At 43.1% G+C, this 20,062-nt stretch overlaps 1 protein-coding gene across 11 annotated transcripts in view; it reads left to right on the top strand.

Moving 5' to 3' along the window:
* LOC143940418 (E1A-binding protein p400-like) overlaps positions 1-20,062 on the top strand; it is a 303,118-nt gene that overhangs the window by 124,411 nt on the left and 158,645 nt on the right. For all 11 annotated transcript variants that reach the window (XM_077461750.1, XM_077461754.1, XM_077461752.1 and 8 more), the window contains one exon: positions 6,616-6,752. In XM_077461750.1, the coding sequence (XP_077317876.1) occupies positions 6,616-6,752 (137 nt within the window). The remainder of the gene's footprint in view (positions 1-6,615; positions 6,753-20,062) is intronic.

The following is a 20,062-nucleotide window of genomic DNA, read 5'->3' as shown; positions in this document are numbered from 1 at the left end:
GATTGGCTCTGTGCCGAGGTTCTCTCCTGGTCACCACAATGCAGTGAGACATGCTTCCTGAAGGTATCCAAGGTCCTGTGCACCTCTTCACTCTCCTCCCTGCCAGAGGAGTACTGCGATTTTAGCAATGTCTTTGACAAAGGTCAAGCCGGTAGTTTGCCTCCACACTGGTCTTATGATTGCGCAATTGACCTTCAACCTGGTGCCATACCCCCTCGTGGCCGGGTTTACCCTTTGTCGGTCTTGGAGGATAAGGCCATGGAGGAGTATGTTGCAGACGCACTTTCTCTAGGTTTCATCCGCAAATCCTCATCTCCTGCTAGTGCTGGTTTCTTCTTTGTGTAGAAGAGGTGCGATGAACTGAGACCTTGTATTGATATAGGGGTCTCAATCGTGTCACGATTAAGAATGCCTACCCGATTCCGTTGATTACAGAGTTATTTGACTGTCTCAAGGGAGAAACGGTTTTCAGAAAGCTTTATTTGAGAGGGGAATACAATCTCGTGCGGATTAAGGAGGTCAATGAGTGGAAAACTGCGTTTAATGCCAGAACAGGCCATTATGAGTACCTGATAATGCCTTTTGGCCTTTGTAATGCCCCCGCAGTTTTCCAGGAATTTATTAACGATGTCCTCCGAGATTTGTTTCAGTTATGTGTGGTGGTTTATCTCGATGATATCCTCATATTTTCCAAGTCCCTGGAGAGCCACCACACAGATGTCTGTCCTGTGCTTCAGAAACTAAGAGAGAACAATCTCTATTGTAAACTGGAGAAGTGTGAGTTCCATCGTTAACAGGTTATATTCCTGGGCTATGTCATTTCCACTGCAGGTTCTCGATGGAACCAGAGAAACTTTCGGCAGTCCTACAGTGGCCTCGACCCGTGGGTTTACGTCCTCTGCAGCGTTTCCTGGGCTTTGCCAACTACTATCGGAAGTTTATTCGTAACTTCTTGTCTCTGGTCAAGCCCCTGACTGATATGACCAGAAAGGACAGTAACCCACAGAGTTGATCTCTGGAGTCCATTAAGGCCTTTGAGACTCCCAAGGCTGCCTTTGTTTCTGCTCCTGTGTTGGCACATCCTGATCCTATGTTTCCTTTTATCCTAGAAGTTGATGCTTCTGAGACTGGAGTTGGCGCCCTTCTGTCTCAACGTCCTAACTCTGAGAGCGCTATGCATTCTTGTGGCTACTTTTCCAAGAAATTGTCACCTGTTGAGTGCAATTACGAGATTGGTGACAATGGAGATGTCTACTTGAAGGTACCACTTTGCCGGTTCTCATTCTTACTGACCATAAGAATCTCACATTCTTGTCTGAGGCTAAGCGCCTATCTCCCAAAAGGGGAGGGGCTCTTTTCTTGTTGAGTTTTAATTACATTGTCTCATTCTTACCCGGTACTAAGAATGTAAGGGCTGATGCTCCAGACTTACCATTCTCCCAAGGCAGCTGGCCATCCTGGGAAGAATCAACTCATTTGGGCCATTTCCCAACAATTCTGGTGGCCTAGTCTATGGGCTGATGTAACTGCCTTTGTAGCTGCCTGTTCTATGTGTGCTCAGAGTAAGACTCTACAACACCTTCCAGTGGGCCTCCTACAACCCATACCCAATCGAGAGAGGCCCTGGACACACCTGTTTATGGATTTCATTGTGGAGTTGGCCAACTCCCAAGGCAACACTGTTATCCTTATGGTGGTTGACCGGTTCTCAAAGATGTGTCATTGTATTCCACTTAAGAAGTTGCCTACTTCTAAGGAACTGGCTTCCATTTTTGCTTGCGAGATCTTTCGCTTACTTCGGCTACCCAAGGTGATTGTCTCGGACAGGGGCAGTCAGTTTGTCTCCCGATTCTGGCGAGCCTTTTGTGCACAGTTGGGAATTCGGCTTGCTTTCTCTTCTGTGTATCACCTGCAGTCTAATGGGGCAGCAGAGCGAGCCAATCAGTCCTTGGAGCAATTCTTACGTTGCTATATTTCTGTCCACCATAACAACTGGTCATACCTATTACCATGGGCGGATTTTGCTCACAACAGTGCCTAGAATCCTGCCTCCCGATTGTCTCCATTCATGGCGAATTATGGTTTCCAACCTTCCATGTTGCCTGACTCGTTTATTCCTGCCTTAGAGGAGCATCTTTGTTGTCTTCATTTCACTTGGGTACAAGTCCAGGAGGCTTTGCGTCATGCTAATGATAGGTACAGACTCCATGCTGACCGCAGATACCTGCCTGCGACTTCCTACCAGGTTGGGGACAGGGTCTGTCTGTCATCTCGCAACCTCCGACTTTGTGTTCCCTCACTGAAGTTTGCACCTCGGTTTATTGGGCCATTCCATATCCTTCGCAGGATTAATCCAGTGGCTTACGCGTTGGACCTTCCTCCTAGTATGCGCATCTCTAATGTGTTTCATGTCTCCTTATTGAAACCGTTGGTCTGCAACCGATTTACCACCTCGTGCCACGTCCTCACCCTATTCAGGTTGAGAACCATGAGGAGTATGAGGTACAATCCATTGTTGACTCCCATAGATTCCATGGGCGCATACAGTACCTGGTGCATTGGAATGGGGTACAGTCTGGAGGAACGCTCCGGGGTTTCATCCTCGGACGTACATGCCCCTGCCCTCTCTCCACGATTTCCATTTTCCATCAAGCCTGGTGGCCCTCCAAGGGAGAGGGGTCATTGAGGAGGGGGTACTGTCAGGGCTCGCTTAGCCCTTCCTTCTCTGGGCTCGCTGCTCAGCTGTCAGCTAATTCCCAGCTCTCGTCTCTCTCCACATTTACCCAGCTGTTCCTGATCCTGCTCCTCTGACCTGCCTACTTAAAGCTGTCCAGCTCAATTCATCTCTGCTTTCGCCTTGGTCACATCACAAGAAACCATCTCCTGCATTCCTGTTTAAAGACTGGCTTGCTGACATCCCTTCTGGCTCCTTATCCTGCTTGCTGTTCCTCTATTTGGATCCCTGACTTCTGGCCTGGCGGATTACCCGATTTGGTTACTGAACTCTGGCCTGGCTGACTACTCGATCCGGTTACCGGACTCTGGCTATGCTTTGACTACGCTTACTCTATTTACCTTTTTATTTTTTATTAATAAACAAGTGTGATTTAATTGTACTTCTGTCTCGGTTTGGTTCATGGTTTCTGACAGGAAGGAAGGAAAATTCTATCTTGGATTGTGTCCAAGATGAGACCCAGGTGCTGAAGATGGTGTGAGAGCTGTAAAGCAGACTTTGGCATGTGGATTATCTGGCCAGAGGTTTGAAGGAATTGGATTATCTTTTGGACTTTGTCAAACAAGGATGTGGCTGGGGAGTCCTTCAGTAGATGGCCAACCTGCGACATGAATATCCTGGGTTTGTAAAAGAGCCGTAAGTGGGGCAAGCACTTCTGTGAGCACTTAAGGTGCTGAGGAGGGCCCGAATGGTAATGCTATGAATTGGAAGTGTTGGTCTTGCATACCAAATTACAGAAAGTTTTGATGTGAGGGGAAAAAGGGAATATGTAGAAAGGCATCTTGTTTATCTGCTGATGCTAGAAATTATCCTTGTCCAAGAGAAGCAATGATAGATCTTATTGATTCCATCCAGAATGTTGGTACTTAAAGAAATTTCATTAGAGATTTTAAGTCCAGTATTGGGCTGAATAGGATTGGATAGAAACCTTGAAGTGGGTACAAGGCGGTCATTAAATCTGCCTTCTTTTTGTCTGAAGTTGGCAGATTGGAAGGCAAAAAGCAAGGCGGGGGCAGATAAAGAATCTCTACACCTTAATCTTACATCTTGTTCATACACAATGGGTTGTAGGTACCAGGCATTCCCCGTTTAAAACCTCAGGAACCTGTTTCCTTTTAAACCCACTGATTGAACCCACAGGTCTGGAATGTCAGACCCAGGTAGATGCAAACTGCAACAGACATCCCCATTCTTAGGAAAGAGGGAGTCCCTCCATTGTAATGAGGCTTTTGGGAAATGCTTTGGTGGTTTTTTTTTCACCAAGTCTTGTGTCGAAAAGAAGAGCTGAACTTAGGCTTTGAAGTGCAGTCACAAATTAACTTTGCTTTGCATGAGGATTGGCAAAATCCTGAAAAGTTATTCCTTCCCTCAAAACGCTTTGCTGCTTTATATCCTATGATTACTGGCTCCTTTTATTTCATGTCCTCAACAAGTACCTCACTGTTCCTGTTAAAGATAATCCCCTTTATAAGACATCTGTCAATAGACGCTTGGAAACCCTTTTGAAGGCAACCTTTGCTCTCGCTGGTCCTGTCTTACAACCTGCTATTGTGGTTATGTCTAACTGTTATTAACTGGCATCAGCAAAGTGTTTAAGAAATCTGTTACGTTGTAACAATTGCAGATCATGCCCTTGGTTGATGCCCCTAGAGAATGTACTTCACCAGATCTCTGGGATGACACTGCCCTCTGTGCATATGTGTAGCATTTAGTGGTTAAAAGCTTGGTTGGCAGAACCTGCTTGAAAAGGGCATCTTTTATATGGATGCCTTTTGATTGTAAATGCCTGTTTGGCGAATCCTTTGATACATTTATAAAGGAAGTCATGGAGGGAAGAGTGCTTATACACCACAAAAACAGCCTTAGTCCACTACTGCTATGGCTACTACCTCTATCCACCGAAAGGAGTCCTTTTGTTTTACCTAGGCATCCTCCTATAAGTCAAAAGCATGTCTATCTCTTCGTCGCAAGTTTTGGATCCCCAAATGCAAGCCTACCCAGAAACACTGATGGGAATGTATGTTAATATTTGCACCAGTATGGAGCAGAGATGTCCCGATACGTCCGGGTCCAACCTGTCATTTTCAGGGACTACAAAATAAAATTTTAATCCATGTCGTCTCCTCAGTCCCTAACCTCCAAACTACAAGCTTTACCAAAAAGACAGTAGACTTGTGGGCTGTAAACTTCAGACACAAGGAGTGGTTATCTCAGTTCCTTCAGAGGCAAGGTTCAAGGGGCTTTACCGGAAACCAATCACAGTTCCAAAGCCGAATGGAGGCATTTGCCCGATTTTAAACTTAAGATCCCTAAACAGACATCTGCATGTCTCCACATTCTGCATGCAATCCCTGAGATCTGGAAAAAGAAAAAAGAAACTGCGCTAGGATCAAAAATTTTAAATAAATGTGAATATTATAAAAGCAGCAATTCTCCTGTACAGCATCAACAAAGTGGACAAAATTGGAAAAACTAGAATTGTGCTAAATCTACAAAAAAATGTTTCATACAGACCAATGCGTGCAAATTGCTGATTTACCCCACTGATTGGAAGATAATCCAAGATCCAGAATAAAAGTGAAAAACCGTATGTGTTATAAGCAAGAATTATGAGTCTTATATACACCAAAACACTTAAAAAAGCCTTAATATCCAAATTGATAAAGACTCAAAATCAATTAAATCAAGTGAATAATGAATAACAAAATTGCAGGTAAATAGTATCCAATCATACATATAACGAAAATAGATATATGGCATCCACCTGTGCAAATAAATAAAATAAAATAAACAAAAGTTCATCAGAAATTGTAATGAATCTTCAGTGTTGGTGCAGAGAAGATTGGTGCACAATCCACCACTGTTGTGTATAAAATTACTTCTTACCAGAAGCCCGTGTTCCCCTGTTGCAGAGGATCTAGGGAAGCTTGTAATAATAGATACCCTCCAGGGTGTGTCAGATGTCACTGAATAGCTTCACATCGCCTGTGGTAATTATGCAATCAAATGGTCGTGCCTTAAATATTCTAATCCAGAAACTTTTGGTTTTAAACTCTTGTTAGTACCTTTGTACAACCTTCCATGTCTCCCTGGGATCTGAATCTGATACCTTCGGGTTCTTCAAAGACCTGCCTTTGAACCGATTTGGGGTAGTCCGTTGGGAGATCTTGTCAGTAATGTGGCCATGACCTCTGAGTGGCATGTCCTTAGATTGGAGGCCCTTTTTTGCAAATAACTTTTTCTTATCTAACATAGAAACAAAGTTCTCCTGAGACCCAGACCCTCCTTCCTCCCCACGCTGGTCTCTTCATTTCACATAATTTAGGATATTATCCTCCTTTCCCTATGTCCTGCCCCTGAACACTCCACTGCCTTGATGTGGTCAGAGCACTTAGGGTCTACCAAGCTGCAATGTCTTTATTTAGAAAATCTGAGTACCTCTTTGTCCTCCCCAAAGGTTCCAAGATGACACATCCTGCTTCCTCTTCCACCATTGCCATTTGGCTCAGGCAGCTCATTTCCAAAGCTGATGCCCTCAAGGAAAGGGTTTCTCCCTTTCTTTTTCAGGACCCATTCGACCAGATCTATTAGTGTGTCTTGGGCATCTCAGCATCGAGCAGTTCTTTCACTGGTTTGCAAGGATGCACCCTGGTCCTCTGCAGGCCTTTCCAAAGTTTTACCGGGTCATTCTCCAGGCATCTGCTGGTGCAAGCTTCAGTTGCAAGGTGCTTCAAGTCATACTGTGAGAGTTATGGATTTGTAAACCTTTTGTTTTCTGTGGGCCTGCTTGCTGCTGTTTACTTTGTTGTTGCCATTCCTCAAAATTTCATGTGATAATGTTGAGCTTGTGTTTATAATATTTCTTTCTAATCTTTTTTCAGGTAATTGGGGTCCTCATCTGATTGTGGTGAGAAGCTGTAAACTTCTTAAATGGGAGCTGGAATTTAAAAGATGGTGCCCTGGTTTAAAAATGCTTTTGTATTTTGGAAAGCAAAGGGACCTAAGAAAAAAGAGACAGGTAATGGAATGTCCATATTAATTGTAATGTAACAAATAATATTATGTTTCCAAGTTGTGTGGTAATGTATGCCCTGTGACACTTATAGCTATTAATTCATGTATAATTACATTGTATTTATTTTAAAACAAAAGTGTGTTAATTGTAAAATGTAAGATTTAGGCATTCCACACATTCATATTTGTTTTCGTAGATTGTTTGTTTATGTTCTGCAATGCCTCACTTTATGCACTAGATGTCAGTGCTGTACAGCATCTGTTCACAGATTCATTTTGTATACAGTGCCTTGAAAAAGTATTTATATCCCTTGAAATCTTCCACATTTTGTCATGTTACAACCAAAAACGTAAATGTATTTTATTGGGATTTTATGTAATAGACCAACACAAAGTGGCACATAATTGTGAAGTGGAAGGAAAATGATTAATAGTTTTCAAAATTTTACAAATACATTTCCGAAAAGTGTGGCGTGCATTTGTATTTAGCCCCCCTGAGCCAATACTTTGTAGAACCACCTTTCTCTGCAATTACAGCTGCAAGTCTTTTTGATATGTCTCTACCAGCTTTGCACATCTAGAGGGTGACATATTTGCCCATTCTTCTTTGCAAAATAGCTCATGCTCTGTCAGATTGAATGTAGAGCGTCTGTGAACAGCAATTTTCAAGTCTTGCCACAGATTCTCAATTGGATTTAGGTCTGGACTTTGACTGGGCCATTCTAACGCATGAATATGCTTTGATCTAAACCATGTCATTGTAGCTCTGGCTGTATGTTTAGGATTGTTGGAAGATGAACCTCCGCCCCAGTCTCAAGTCTTTTGCAGACTCTTAACAGGTTTTCTTCTAAAGCCTTGTACACACGCTCGGAGAATCCGTCGGAATGTGTCCTATCGGACAGTGTCGTCGGAAAATCCGACTGTGTATGGTATGCATCGGACTGATTCCGTCCGAATCTCCGTCGGACCCAATTTTCCAACATGTTGGAAATATTTCCTGACCAACTGGGCCGGTCGGACCTAATCCGATCATGTGTAGAGCATTTTGATCGGACCAAGTGCCACGCATGCTCAGATCAAATTCCTACATCAAAGCTATTGGCTACTAGCCTGAATGTAGTCCCATCGTAACGAAATTACGTCATCACGTTCTGAAAGATCGGATTTTTCGCCAACTTTGTCCGACCGTGTGTATGCAACAGTTTCGGACAAGATCCGACGGGCAGAATCCGACGGATTTGGTTGTGGAAATCTCCGACCGTGTGTACAGGGGCTAAGATTGCCCTGTATTTGGGTCAATCCATCTTTCCATCAACTCTGAGCAGCTTCCCTGTCCCTGCTAAAGAAAAGCATTCCCACACCATAATGCTGCCACCACCATGTTTCACAGTGGGGATGGTGTGTTCAGAGTGATGTTCAGTGTTAATTTTCCCCCACCCATAGCGTTTTACTTTTAGGCCAAAAACTAAAATTTTGGTCTTATCCGACCAGAGCACCTTCTTCCATATGTTTGCTGTGTCCCCCACATGGGTTCTTACAAACTGAAAACGGGACTTCTTATGGCTTTCTTTCAACAATGGATTTCTTCTTGCCACTCTTCCATAAAGGCCAGATTGAAGCCAGGACTACTAGTTGTCCTGTGGACAGATTCCCCCACCTGAGCTGTGGATCTCTGAAGCTCCTCCAGAGTTACAATGGGCCTCTTGGCTTCTTCTCTGATTAATGCTCTCCTTGCCCGGCCTGTCAGTTTAGGTGGACGGCCATGTCTTGGTAGGGTTGCAGTTGTGCCATACTCTTTCCATTTTCTTTTTTTTTTTTTTTTTTATTGTTAATCTTTATTAAATGTTCGCATTATACAGACCACATTTTAAAATAACATTGCAAGGATTCAAATACATCTTCCTTCCATTCCGAAGTCTGAGTTTTAAAGTTCTAGGAAGGGACGGGGGACATGAAAATACATCCATACATCACATATATTAACAGGCAAAAGAAAACAATATCTAAACAATACCATAACCCCCCTTATCCTTCCTCAACTATTTTTGCAATTCCTACATTTTTCCTACTAATATAGCCCCTCCCCTCCCTCCCACCCTTTCTATCGACACCACCCCCCCTCCCCTCCCCTCCTATATATATATTTGTGCTTTTATCCTACAGTGTGTCATAAATGTGTTATGATGATTCCTGTACCTTTAATGTACACTACCCTACTCCTTCCCATTACCCGTCCCCCCTCCCCCTCCCCTCTTCCCTTTCCTATCATGGTTTAAACTGGGGTATGCATCTCCTCTATCCACTCTCGCCAGTTCCTATTAAACTCTTTTAGGTTATTTCGTTTTGCATATACTGCCCTCTCCTTACATAGATATTCATTTACCGCCCTTATCCAATCCTCTACTGTAGGGGCTAGCTTTGATTGCCATCTCCTAGCTATCATCCTTCTGGCTTGGAATAAACATCTTAGGATTACCGTTGTTACTCCCTTTCTCTCTACTTCCTCCTTTCTATAACCTAAGATACACACTATGGGATTTAATTCTATTGCCGTCCCAAAGGCCCTATTTATTATCTTTACCACTCCTTCCCAGTATCTAAATAATTTGGGACATTTCCAGAGCATGTGCATTAAATTCCCTGACCCCCCACACCTGGGGCAACAGTCATCTGTTCTCTTACCAAATTTAAATAATTTCTGGGGAGTATAGTATGCTCTATTAATTACCATCAAATGGGAAATCCTCTGGGGAGGAGAGACCGAGACCTTTGGGCATGCCGCTAGGATATTTTTCCACTGTACTCGTGTTATATTACCTAAGTCTTGCTCCCATTTCTCCTTCTCAACCCTCCCTTTCCTCTCACTATTAATCTGTTCACCCAACTGGGCATAGAATTTAGATATTAATCCTTTAGTGGGTCCTGCTTGTGCTACTGGGTATAGCAAGGGCAGTTCTTCCCATGTTAGTAACAGGTTTCCAAACTGGGTCTTTAAGGCGTGCCTCATTTGTATATAGGCATAAAATGAGTTTTGTGATATCTTAAATTCTTTTTGCAGTTGGTCGAAAGATTTAATACCCCTGCCGCCATATAAATGGCTAAGCCTTACAATGCCACATTTTTCCCAATCTACAATTTTTCCAACCCGCCATATTTCCTGTAGCTTCTTATTGTTCCAGAGAGGCGTATACTTTGTTATTTTACTATATCCCATTTTTTTTTTAACTATATCCCATAGCTTTAACATCATTTTTACTGTAGGGCATCTACACTGGAATGAGTCCGCCTCCAAGGTCTCAATCAGGGTGCTATGTGGGGAGCCTGTTAATACTAATCTCCCATTTGGGGTTCCTCCGTTCATCTCATCAATCCCCCCTAGCTGTTGTAATTGGGACGCCCAAAAATAGCACTCCGGATAAGGGACCGCGAATCCTCCTTCCTCTCCCGGTAGCTGAAGCATCCGCAATCTCAATCTGGCCTGTCCTCCCCTCCATATTAACTCCCTAAACAACATCTCGATTTTATTAAACCAACTTCTGTTAATCCATATTGGGGCATTATGTAATATGTATAAAAGTTGGGGCATCCATATCATTTTTATCAGATTGCATCTGCCAGCCACCGAGAGAGGCATTCGTTTCCATATAGCAATTTTTTGTTTAAACTTAGCCAATAATGGGACTAAGTTATAACTTATATATTGCTTAGGATCCCTTGACAAGGTTACTCCCAGATATTTCAACTTATCCACTATTGGTATTTGGGGGGTTCCCAGGGCCGTTTGCTGACCAATTGGGTCCAAAGGAAGACATTCCGATTTTTCCCAATTTATCTCCAGCCCTGTGAAGCCTCCAAACCCTTGCACCAGTCCCATTGCCCTTGGCAGTGAGTACCTCATATCCCCCAAAAACAATAGGATATCGTCTGCATAAAGTGCGATTTTTTCCTCTCCAGTTTTTCTTACAAAACCGACTATCTCCCGGTTTGCTCTAATTGCACATGCCAAGGGCTCTATAGCCAATGCAAAGAGCAGGGGTGATAATGGGCACCCCTGCCTCGTCCCTCTCCCCAGCTCTATTTTCCCGGATAACTCATTATTAATTTTTAGTCTCGCACTAGGTTTGTCATATAGCATCCTAATCCATCCTATGAAGGAAGGACCCAGACCAAATTTCTCCAGAATTTTCCATATATATCCCCATTCTACGCTATCAAATGCTTTCCTTACATCCAATGCCACTACTGCACCCGGAGTATCATTATCCATTGGGACCTGCAAATTCAAAAAGGCTCTTCTAATATTTATACTCGTTGACCTGTTGGCTATAAACCCCGTTTGGTCCATATGGACCAATCTTGCTATAACTCGATTAAGCCTAATCGCTAATACCTTGGCCAGTATCTTTGTATCGGTACACAGGAGAGAAATTGGCCTATACGCTGCAACATCTAGGGCGTCTTTCCCTTCTTTGTACAACAGGGTTATAACCGCCTCCATCATTGATGGAGGCAATTTACCCTCTCCATATGCTCCTCTTAACATCTCCAGGAGTTCAGGAAGCAGTATCTCGCCAAAATTTTTATAGACTTCAATCGGTAGTCCATCCGGCCCAGGCGATTTCTGATTTGGCATACTCGCAACTGCTTCCTGAAGTTCTTTCAAAGTTATTGGGGCTTCCAGTTCCTCTCTTTCTTCTTGTTTCAAACATGGTACCTCTAGTTGACCTAAAAATGTTTCCATTTGCTCATCCATCCCCACTTTCTGTGCAGTATATAGATTTTTATAATATCCTTCAAATGCTTGGCATATACTCCCAGTTTCTGTTGTAACCTTTCCCTCAGGTATCCTAATCGCCGAAATTGAGGAGGGACCCGAGTTATTCTTCACCAGTTGTGCCAACATTTTTCCCACGCTTTCCCCTTCAGCAAAGGAGGCTTGGCGTTGGAACATATGTTGAATCTCTGCTTTCTTCAGAGTTAATAGCCTAAGTTCTTCTTGTTTATCTAACCAGATTTTTTCTTTGCCCTGAGTGGGATCGCTAATAAAATCTCTTTCAGCCTCTAACACTTCTCTCCCTATTTGTACCTCCTGTTCCCTAGACTTTCTGTTTATTTTTGCTATTGATTGGATCATAAGACCCCTCAAGAAAGCTTTCAAAGTATCCCACAGGATCCCTGATGTTACTGTACCCCGGTTATTTTTTAGAAATTCTTTTAATTCCCACTGAATTCTCTCAGGGCGTTCTTCTGTCTCTTTTTTTATCAGTTCTAACCAGAGCGGGTTCACTTTCCACAACCTCTGTACCTTACGTTCTCTCATTTTTAATACTGCTGTCACTGGGGAATGATCTGAAATCCCCCTGGGCTGATATTCAATCTTTTCCACCATTTGTAAGGCCAGGTCATTCCCCAGTATCATATCAATCCTGGATAACGTAGTATGCGTGGCCGAGTAACAACTATACTGCCGGGCTCCCGGGTTCCCAGTTCTCCATAAATCCCGTAGTCCTACTTCTTCCAGGTACTGTCCCAACCTCCCCTGCCAAGCTGGTTCCGCCAGTGTTTTTTCTGGGAATCTATAAATTTTAATATCCAATACCGTGTTGAAATCCCCTACTATTATTATAGGAACACCATCTATCCCCACTAAAAATTCCTGTAGTTTAAAAAGCACTTCCATTTTAAATGGTGGAGGGATGTAGATATTTGCCAACATACATTCTCTATTTTCAATTAGGCAATGTAAGAAAATGTATCTGCCCTTTTCATCCAGGCTGACCCGCTTACATACAAAATTCACCCCCGTTTTTACCAAGACACTCACCCCTCTACTATATGTCGAATAAACAGAGTGATATTGAAATTGATATTTTCTACTCTGCAACCGGTATATTGTATCTCTATTTAAATGGGTCTCCTGTAGGCAGAGCAGCTCTACTCCACATCCCTCCAACAAGGATAGCACAGCTTTTTGTTTCACCTGCATCCCCAGGCCCCTCACATTCCAGGAGCCTATCTTAATTTTACCGTCCTGCATAGCCATAAACAAATAAAGAGGAGAGAGAGAAGAAAGAAAAAAAACAAAAAAACAAAAACTAGGGCAGGAAAGAGAGAGAGCGAAATAACCAGTCTATTGAGGACACTATTGAGAACCATTTGTCTCCCAGTACCCACCAACTCCCCCCTAACTTCTTTTATTACCTTATACCGCGCTCCCCAAATATTACTCCCTTGTGTAAAAACAAATTTATTAAGAGTCCCCATTAATTCATATATTATGTGTCTTTTGATATAATTTATACCATATAATTGTTTATTACCATTTTCCCTCTTGTGACCAATATATTTTCCTTGTTTTTTACCACCCCAAGTTTTACCACCCCCCAGTTTGTGTCCTTTCTTGATTTGAGTTATTTCCTGTACTCCATTTATTAGTGCATACATATTTTTTTTCCCCTTCCACCTCCCCCCTATTTTCCCTACTACACCCACCCCCTCTCCCCCCCTTCTACCTCCCTCCCACCCCTCCCCCACCTTCCTAGGTGTTACCCTAGGGGCTATTAGTGACCTTATACCACTCTCTTCACTACCTATTTGCCACCCACACCTAGTACGCTCGCCGTGTGTTACCTCCCTCCCGGCCCCCCTCCCATTCAGACACAACAAACCAAAAAAAAAAAAAACACATACTTCATCCCCCCATCTCTTTCTATCTTCCTATCCCACTCAGTACTAGGAACCCCAACGACTACAACTTTTCTTTATTTTCTTCTATCCATTTTTCCACTTCCATTGGGGAACAGAAAACCTGAGTATGCCCTAGTGCATTAATCCCTAGCTTTGCAGGATAAAGAAGAGCATACGGCACCCTGAGCTTCTGTAACCTGCGTTTCACCTGGATGAACTCTACCCTTTTTCTCTGAAGTTCTGGGGAAAAATCAGAATATAAAGAAATTCTAACACCCTTATACAGTACATTCCCCATTTCCCTTGCCTTCCGTAATAACACCACTTTATCCTTATAATTGAGTAATTTCATTAATAATGGCCTGGGACGGCCCCCCTCCAATGGTGCTCTAAAGGGTACCCTATGCGCCCTTTCTATTGAGAACGCTGTTGAAAAAGCATCCCTCCCAAACAGTTCAACCAGAAGATGCTCCATAAATTCAGCAGGGTTTACACCCTCACTTTTTTCCGGAAGCCCCACTACTCGCACATTGTCCCTCCTGAGCCTATTTTCCATTTCGTCCATTCTTGTTCTATATCCACTGAACTGCTCCTTCAGGCTTTCTATTTCTTTAATTAGGAATGTTGTATCGTCTTCTAATCTGCTAGTCCTTATCTCAAGTTCTGTCGTCCTTTCCACCACTTTCTGTAGGTCTTGCCTTACCACCATTAGATCTTCCTTCACTCCCTTCATTTGATTACAGAGTTCTTTCAGTGAGATGTTACATGCGTTTACGGCCAATAACACGTCCTTAATAGTTGGCTCTTTTTCTAACGGAGGAGAGTCACCCGTTGTGATCTCTATATTCTGTTCCCCTGCACCCGCATTTTTATTAACTGAACATTTTGCCACTGCTCCAGCCTGCGTATTAATATTAATGTTTGACTGTCCCGTGCTTTTCCCTTCAGACATTACTCCATGCTGCCCCTTTGTCTGCCCTTTTTTTGGAGGGGTCTGAGATGACTGTACAGGGTTATGAGCAAATTGTTCTAATTTAGCTGCTGTGGCAGACTGTTGCGAACTTTTTTCCCCTCTTTCCTTTGCAGAACGCAGGTGCTGCATCTTACTTTCCTTTTCTCGCCCCTTTCTTCAGAACAGTCCTGGGTATATCGTATTTTAATATATTTTTAACTTTTTAACCCAGCCGCCCATCACTCAGTTAATCGCTTAGTGCAATATTAGCCGTATCTTATAACCAGTTCTCCAGTATTCACTTCATGTATCACAAAAACTTCCTGTTTTAATGCTTCACAAGAGACATTTGTTTGCACGCACTAGTTCAAGTACCGTTCAACCAGTTGATTTTTGGAACAGCCACCATCCCTCAATTGATCAATTAATGCGATACTGATCTTGTCTTATAGCCAGTCCACAAGCACTCAATTCAAATATCACATACTTCCTGGTTCGTTGCTTACAGACGTTCGTTTTTACAGCAGGTACTTCTTTGCATATTCTACCCAGGTTTATCATTCATTCGTCTTAGAGCACAAAACGAAGCGATGAGATCCAGGAAAAGAAAAGAGCTATAAGTCCTTCTCACCCCCTGCCAGCGCCCTCTTGTTTACTTGTTACCAGTTCTCAGGCATCGCTATGTCCACAACTTGCTCTGCCAAACCTCCGCCTGCTATGCCCCTCACACCTCCGACTTCTTCCCTCCCCCGCAATCCTGCCGCTTACCTCCTTCCTCCTATCGCGGCTTACTGGAGAGCGGGAGAGCCTCTTGATGTCCACTGTGTGCGGCGTCTCTCGGCAGGACTCAAAAGCGTTCGGCGTTGGTCGGGGGGACTCGTGTTTCTTCGGCCATATTCGCTGGGGTTCGGAACCAGGAAGAAAACGTGAATCTCCGAGGGCTCGGCACAATAGTACAGTGATACGCTGTCACTCCTCCTCCCGTCCAGCTTCGATGATCAGCTCCAGCCCACCTCACGCTGCGTCCGGCCGTAGCACTAAGCGCTCTACACTCTCGTCATGGGGGTCTGGGAGAGAGTCACACACGGCGTCTCACATCTCTCACTCACTCCACCTTGCACATCCGGTCACACCCCCCCCTTTCCATTTTCAAATGATGGATTGAACAGTGCTCTGTGAGGTGTTAAAAGCTTGGGATATTTTTTATAACCTAACCCTGCTTCAAACTTCTCTACAACTTTATCCCTGACCTGTTTGGTGTGTTCCTCTGCCTTCATGATGCTGTTTGTTCACTAAGGTTCTCTAACAAACCTCTAAGGCCTTCACAGAATAGCTGTATTTATACTGAAATTTAATTACAGACAGGTGGACTCCATTTACTAATTAGGTGACTACTGAAGGCAATTTGTTTCACTAGATTTTAGTTAGGAGTATTAGAGTAAAGGGGCTGAATACATGCCCAAAAAGACTTGCAGCTGTAATTACTGCGTAAGGTGGTTTAACAAATTATCGACTCAGGAGGGCTGAATGCAAATGCACACTACACGTTTCAGATATTTATTTGTAAAATTTTGAAAACCATTTAGCATTTTCCTTCCACTTCACAATTATGTTCCACTTTCAAGGGGTACAAATACTTTTTCAAGGCACTGTACAATGCTAGACAGAATCTGCATTGTCTTATTTTAAAGAATACAATGTTTATAGCAATACGGACACTGCCTTTTCTGATCTCCTTCTGAAATGTTGTGTGCCTGGCTGTCTCACTGAATTACTGATGAGAAACAAGTAAAAATTGAATCTAATTAAATAAAATTTACATACTTATTCCATGTCACTGACTCCAAAAAGTATTAAAGCCTATGGATCACCAAGATAGCTAGTCAACGAGCATATTCAAAATAAAGGAAAACAATACCAGTCTGCATATTTTCTCATATCGGATTCCCATTAAGCACTAGATGTCAGTGTTTTACAGATCTTTGCTTTTGTTATTTCTCATTAGCGTACACAATTTTTGAATAATTTGTAATATTTCTTAAGCTTCTCTGGCAATCATGGAAATATTTATTTACTCACTTGTGCTGGAAAAGGGGCATTAAATAAACAATTTCACTTCACTAATCAGTGTAAAAAATATTTTTATTTACCTTGTTAATTTGAGATGGTCTACCTTGTGGCTAAAATAGTTTTTAATCTGCCAAAACTAACCCCTTTCATGACCAAAGATAAAATAATAGTAACACTTGGATGTTTGTATTCACCGTACAATCCTTTTCTTGGAGGGACTTAGGAAGTCATATACAGGTGGGTTATTCTGCTGGCCACAGAAGGTTTGGACATGGACAAGCAGAAAATGATAGGCCCACCTAAGACAACACCTCCTGCTCCCAGCATAACCAAGTTTTGCAGCAAAGCAGTATCAAAAGTTTGATCATAAACACAGAAGGGTGGAACCTGTGTCCCTCAATGAACTAAAACAAAATAAACCTAAAAAAGATTGTGTGGTGCACACAAAAATTGTGTAGCTGAAGGGTGCCAAACAAAATGTTAGCAGGCCCACACAAAACAGGGCTGCTGACTGTCTGCAGCTCAAAGAGCTGCCTGAAGGATATTACATCCGAAGCTGGTATCAGATGGAACCAGAACATCCACCTGGGAAACTTGAAAAATATACGAAAAGAAGACCAGGTGGCAGGTTTGCAAATCTGAGAATGGTCAGCCTGATGCTGAAGAGTGTAAGATGCACTTACAGATCTAGTGGAGTGTGCCTTGACAGGAAAGCATTGCATCTGATCCTTTGAGACCATAAGGCTAAGTGTAGGGTCTGGCTAAAGCATAGAGAAATGGTGGAACAAGAACCTTACAGCCCTTATGTAGACATTTAGGAATGACAAAAAGATTTTTATTGAGGGAAGCAGTGGCTGCCAGATAAACTCTCACAGCCCGAACTGCATCCAGGCTATATAAGTAGATCTCCTTCTGATGGAACTGGAGCTGGACAAAGAGATGGAAGATTGATGTTCTGGTTGAAATGTCAGCATGAAAACAACCTTGGGTAGGAAGGAAGTTGTGGGCCTCAACACTACCTTGAAAGACCAAAAAGATTTCTTTACAGGATAAGGCCACCAGCTCTTATAGGTAAGAGTGGAAAGGGGAATAGCCCTTATAAGCTCAAATGGTGTTTTTTTAAGCACTAAGAGAATCAAATTCAGATCCCATGAAGACACAAGGGGGTGAACAGGGGGAGCCATAGGTTTTGGCCAAAGAATGGGAAGCCAATGGTCTCGTAAAAAAAGATTGCAAGGGCAGAGACCTGACCATTAATGAAGCACAGAACTAAATGCTGGTCCAGAATTATCTGTAAAAAGGCAAGGATTGGTCTCGCAGAGAATTTCCTTATGTGAAAGCCTGCACCTTGAGCAAAGTATGCCTTCCAATTACTACGATAGCCCTTGTGAGAAGAAGACTTCTTAGCTTTTAGCATTATGAGAATAACAGGTTTAGAGTTAGGGTTTAGAGTGCCTCAGAACCTGGGTTTCAATCGCTATGCCCTTAAAGCCATCAAGCTGTGAAGCTGGATGGTAAATCAGTCATTGAGACAAAAGATACAGACAGTCAGACACCATCCCCCAGAAGTCTTTATCAGACGGGAGAGTACCACATCCACCTGGGCCAATCCAGGGCTATAAGGATCACCTAAATGCCCTCTGTTGTATCCTATGAAGCAGATGAGGAAGAGGTTTCAGGGGTGTAAAGACATAAATCACGTTGTCCTCCTCCCACGTAACCTCCAAAACATCCACATATTCCACTATAGGATCCCTGTACTTGGAGACCAATCTTTCCTGTTTGTTGTTGAACCTGGAGGCCAAGCAGCCCATATTCAGCATCCCCCACCTGCGACATAGGTCCTGGAACACCTCTGTGTGTAGAGGCCACTCCCTCCTAGTCGATGCATGGACATCTGAGGAAATATACCTGCCAGTTGTCCACACCTGGAATGAAAATGGCAGACAAGGCTTGTATGTGAATTTCTACCCAGGACAGGATCCCCCTACCTCTCTTGTTATGGCAAGAGTTAAGAGTTATGCCCTTTACAGACGATCAGACATTACGACGACAAAATCGGTCAGATTTTTTCAGACGGATTTTGGCCCAAACTTGTCTTGCATGCACATGGTTGTACAAAGTTGTCGGAAAATCCGATCGTTCAGAACGAGGTGACGTACAACACGTACAACGGGACTATAAAGAGGCCAGTAGCCAATAGCTTTCGTCTTGTAATTTATTCTGAGCATGCGTGGCACTTTGTCCATCGGAATTGTCTACACACGATCGGAATTTAAACAATCGGATTTTGTTGTCGGAAAATGTTAGCTCCAGCTCTCAAACTTTGTGTGTCGGAAATTCCGAGGGAAAAAGTCAGATAGAGTCCGCACACTAACGGATTTTTCGACAACGCCACCCGATCGCACATTTTCCGTTGGAAAGTCCAACTGTGTGTACATAGCATTATGGTTACTTCCTGATGATTATACAAAAAATTGTGTATTTTTACTTTTATTTACTTCTAAATCGCAATTGTGTAGTGACTCATTTCTAATGTACAGAAAACATAACCTTAAATCAAATATATTTTGTGCACAGTGCATTAATAAAGCCTTCCCATGTTACTTTTTTGTAAGGCTGTGCATTCATAATCCTATATATTGTTCATTCCACTCTTCCTCCACCTTCTGTGCACCACAAACACCAGTTGTGCTCTCACCTTATGTTTATGACCCACATACAATGTAAGGTCATAAATAGCTTTTGTCTTCTTTAATTAGGATCCGCTGTCATCCAGCGAGTTCCACCCATTATCTTTCGATCCTCCAGGCACAGTATCAAAAACAAAACAAACAGTCCATAGTGCTTTACTGTTAAAACAAAAAACAAAACCTTTATTTAAATTGAGGAAGGGATCTCCCTGAGGAAGCAACATGTCCAGGCAACAAAATGCATTGGAAGTAGCTTCGGATGCTGTCATCACAAAACATGAACCAGGAAGTGATGTGTATGTATAACTGGCTGGAGCTGTGAGATGCAGACTGTCCAAGTGTCCACCTCTGTAGAGGCCCAACCTAATGCTGAAGAAGACTTGTCTGAGGTTTTGGAACTTCAAGGTTTGCATGAGGACTGCCAGCGAGACTGGATCTGGACCTGGAGGCCATGAAGTAGTGAGTTTTGTTGGCCTACTATGATGGGTGAGCCTTCCCAGAGTGAGCCTTATGCTGGGCAGTTCAGTTCTCGAACCGTGTATGGGCAGGCTGAATGTACCAGGTTGTTCAATCGATCAACTTAAGTACAACCAGCCTGCTGGATTTTACTTGCAATTATTGCTAGCAGCTAGCAATAATCACTGTCGTCTTCTGTGGGAGAAGACAATAGCTCAGCAGGAGGGATTCCCATATAAACACTGACTGTGTTGGGAATCAAGCTCATTGCTTTCCTGTGACCATGTATTGACACTGTGTGTGACCTGCCTTAGGCATCTGGGGAAGATGAGTACGTTTGACACCTCTGGCATCCAAGGCAGCGCTTTTCACCTCAAAGGCTATGCAAATCAAACCCTTTTAGCTGCAGGCTCTGCAGTCCAACACTTTACCAAAAGTGCCCCCTCCCCCCTCATG

This window comes from Lithobates pipiens, unplaced genomic scaffold, assembly GCF_037356315.1.
Source record: "Lithobates pipiens isolate NorthernLeopardFrog02 unplaced genomic scaffold, aLitPip1_a1.2 Scaffold_3, whole genome shotgun sequence".
Classification (NCBI taxonomy): Eukaryota; Metazoa; Chordata; class Amphibia; order Anura; family Ranidae; genus Lithobates; species Lithobates pipiens.
Note: the sequence above shows the minus strand (reverse complement) of the source record. Positions and strands in the feature narration are given on the sequence as shown.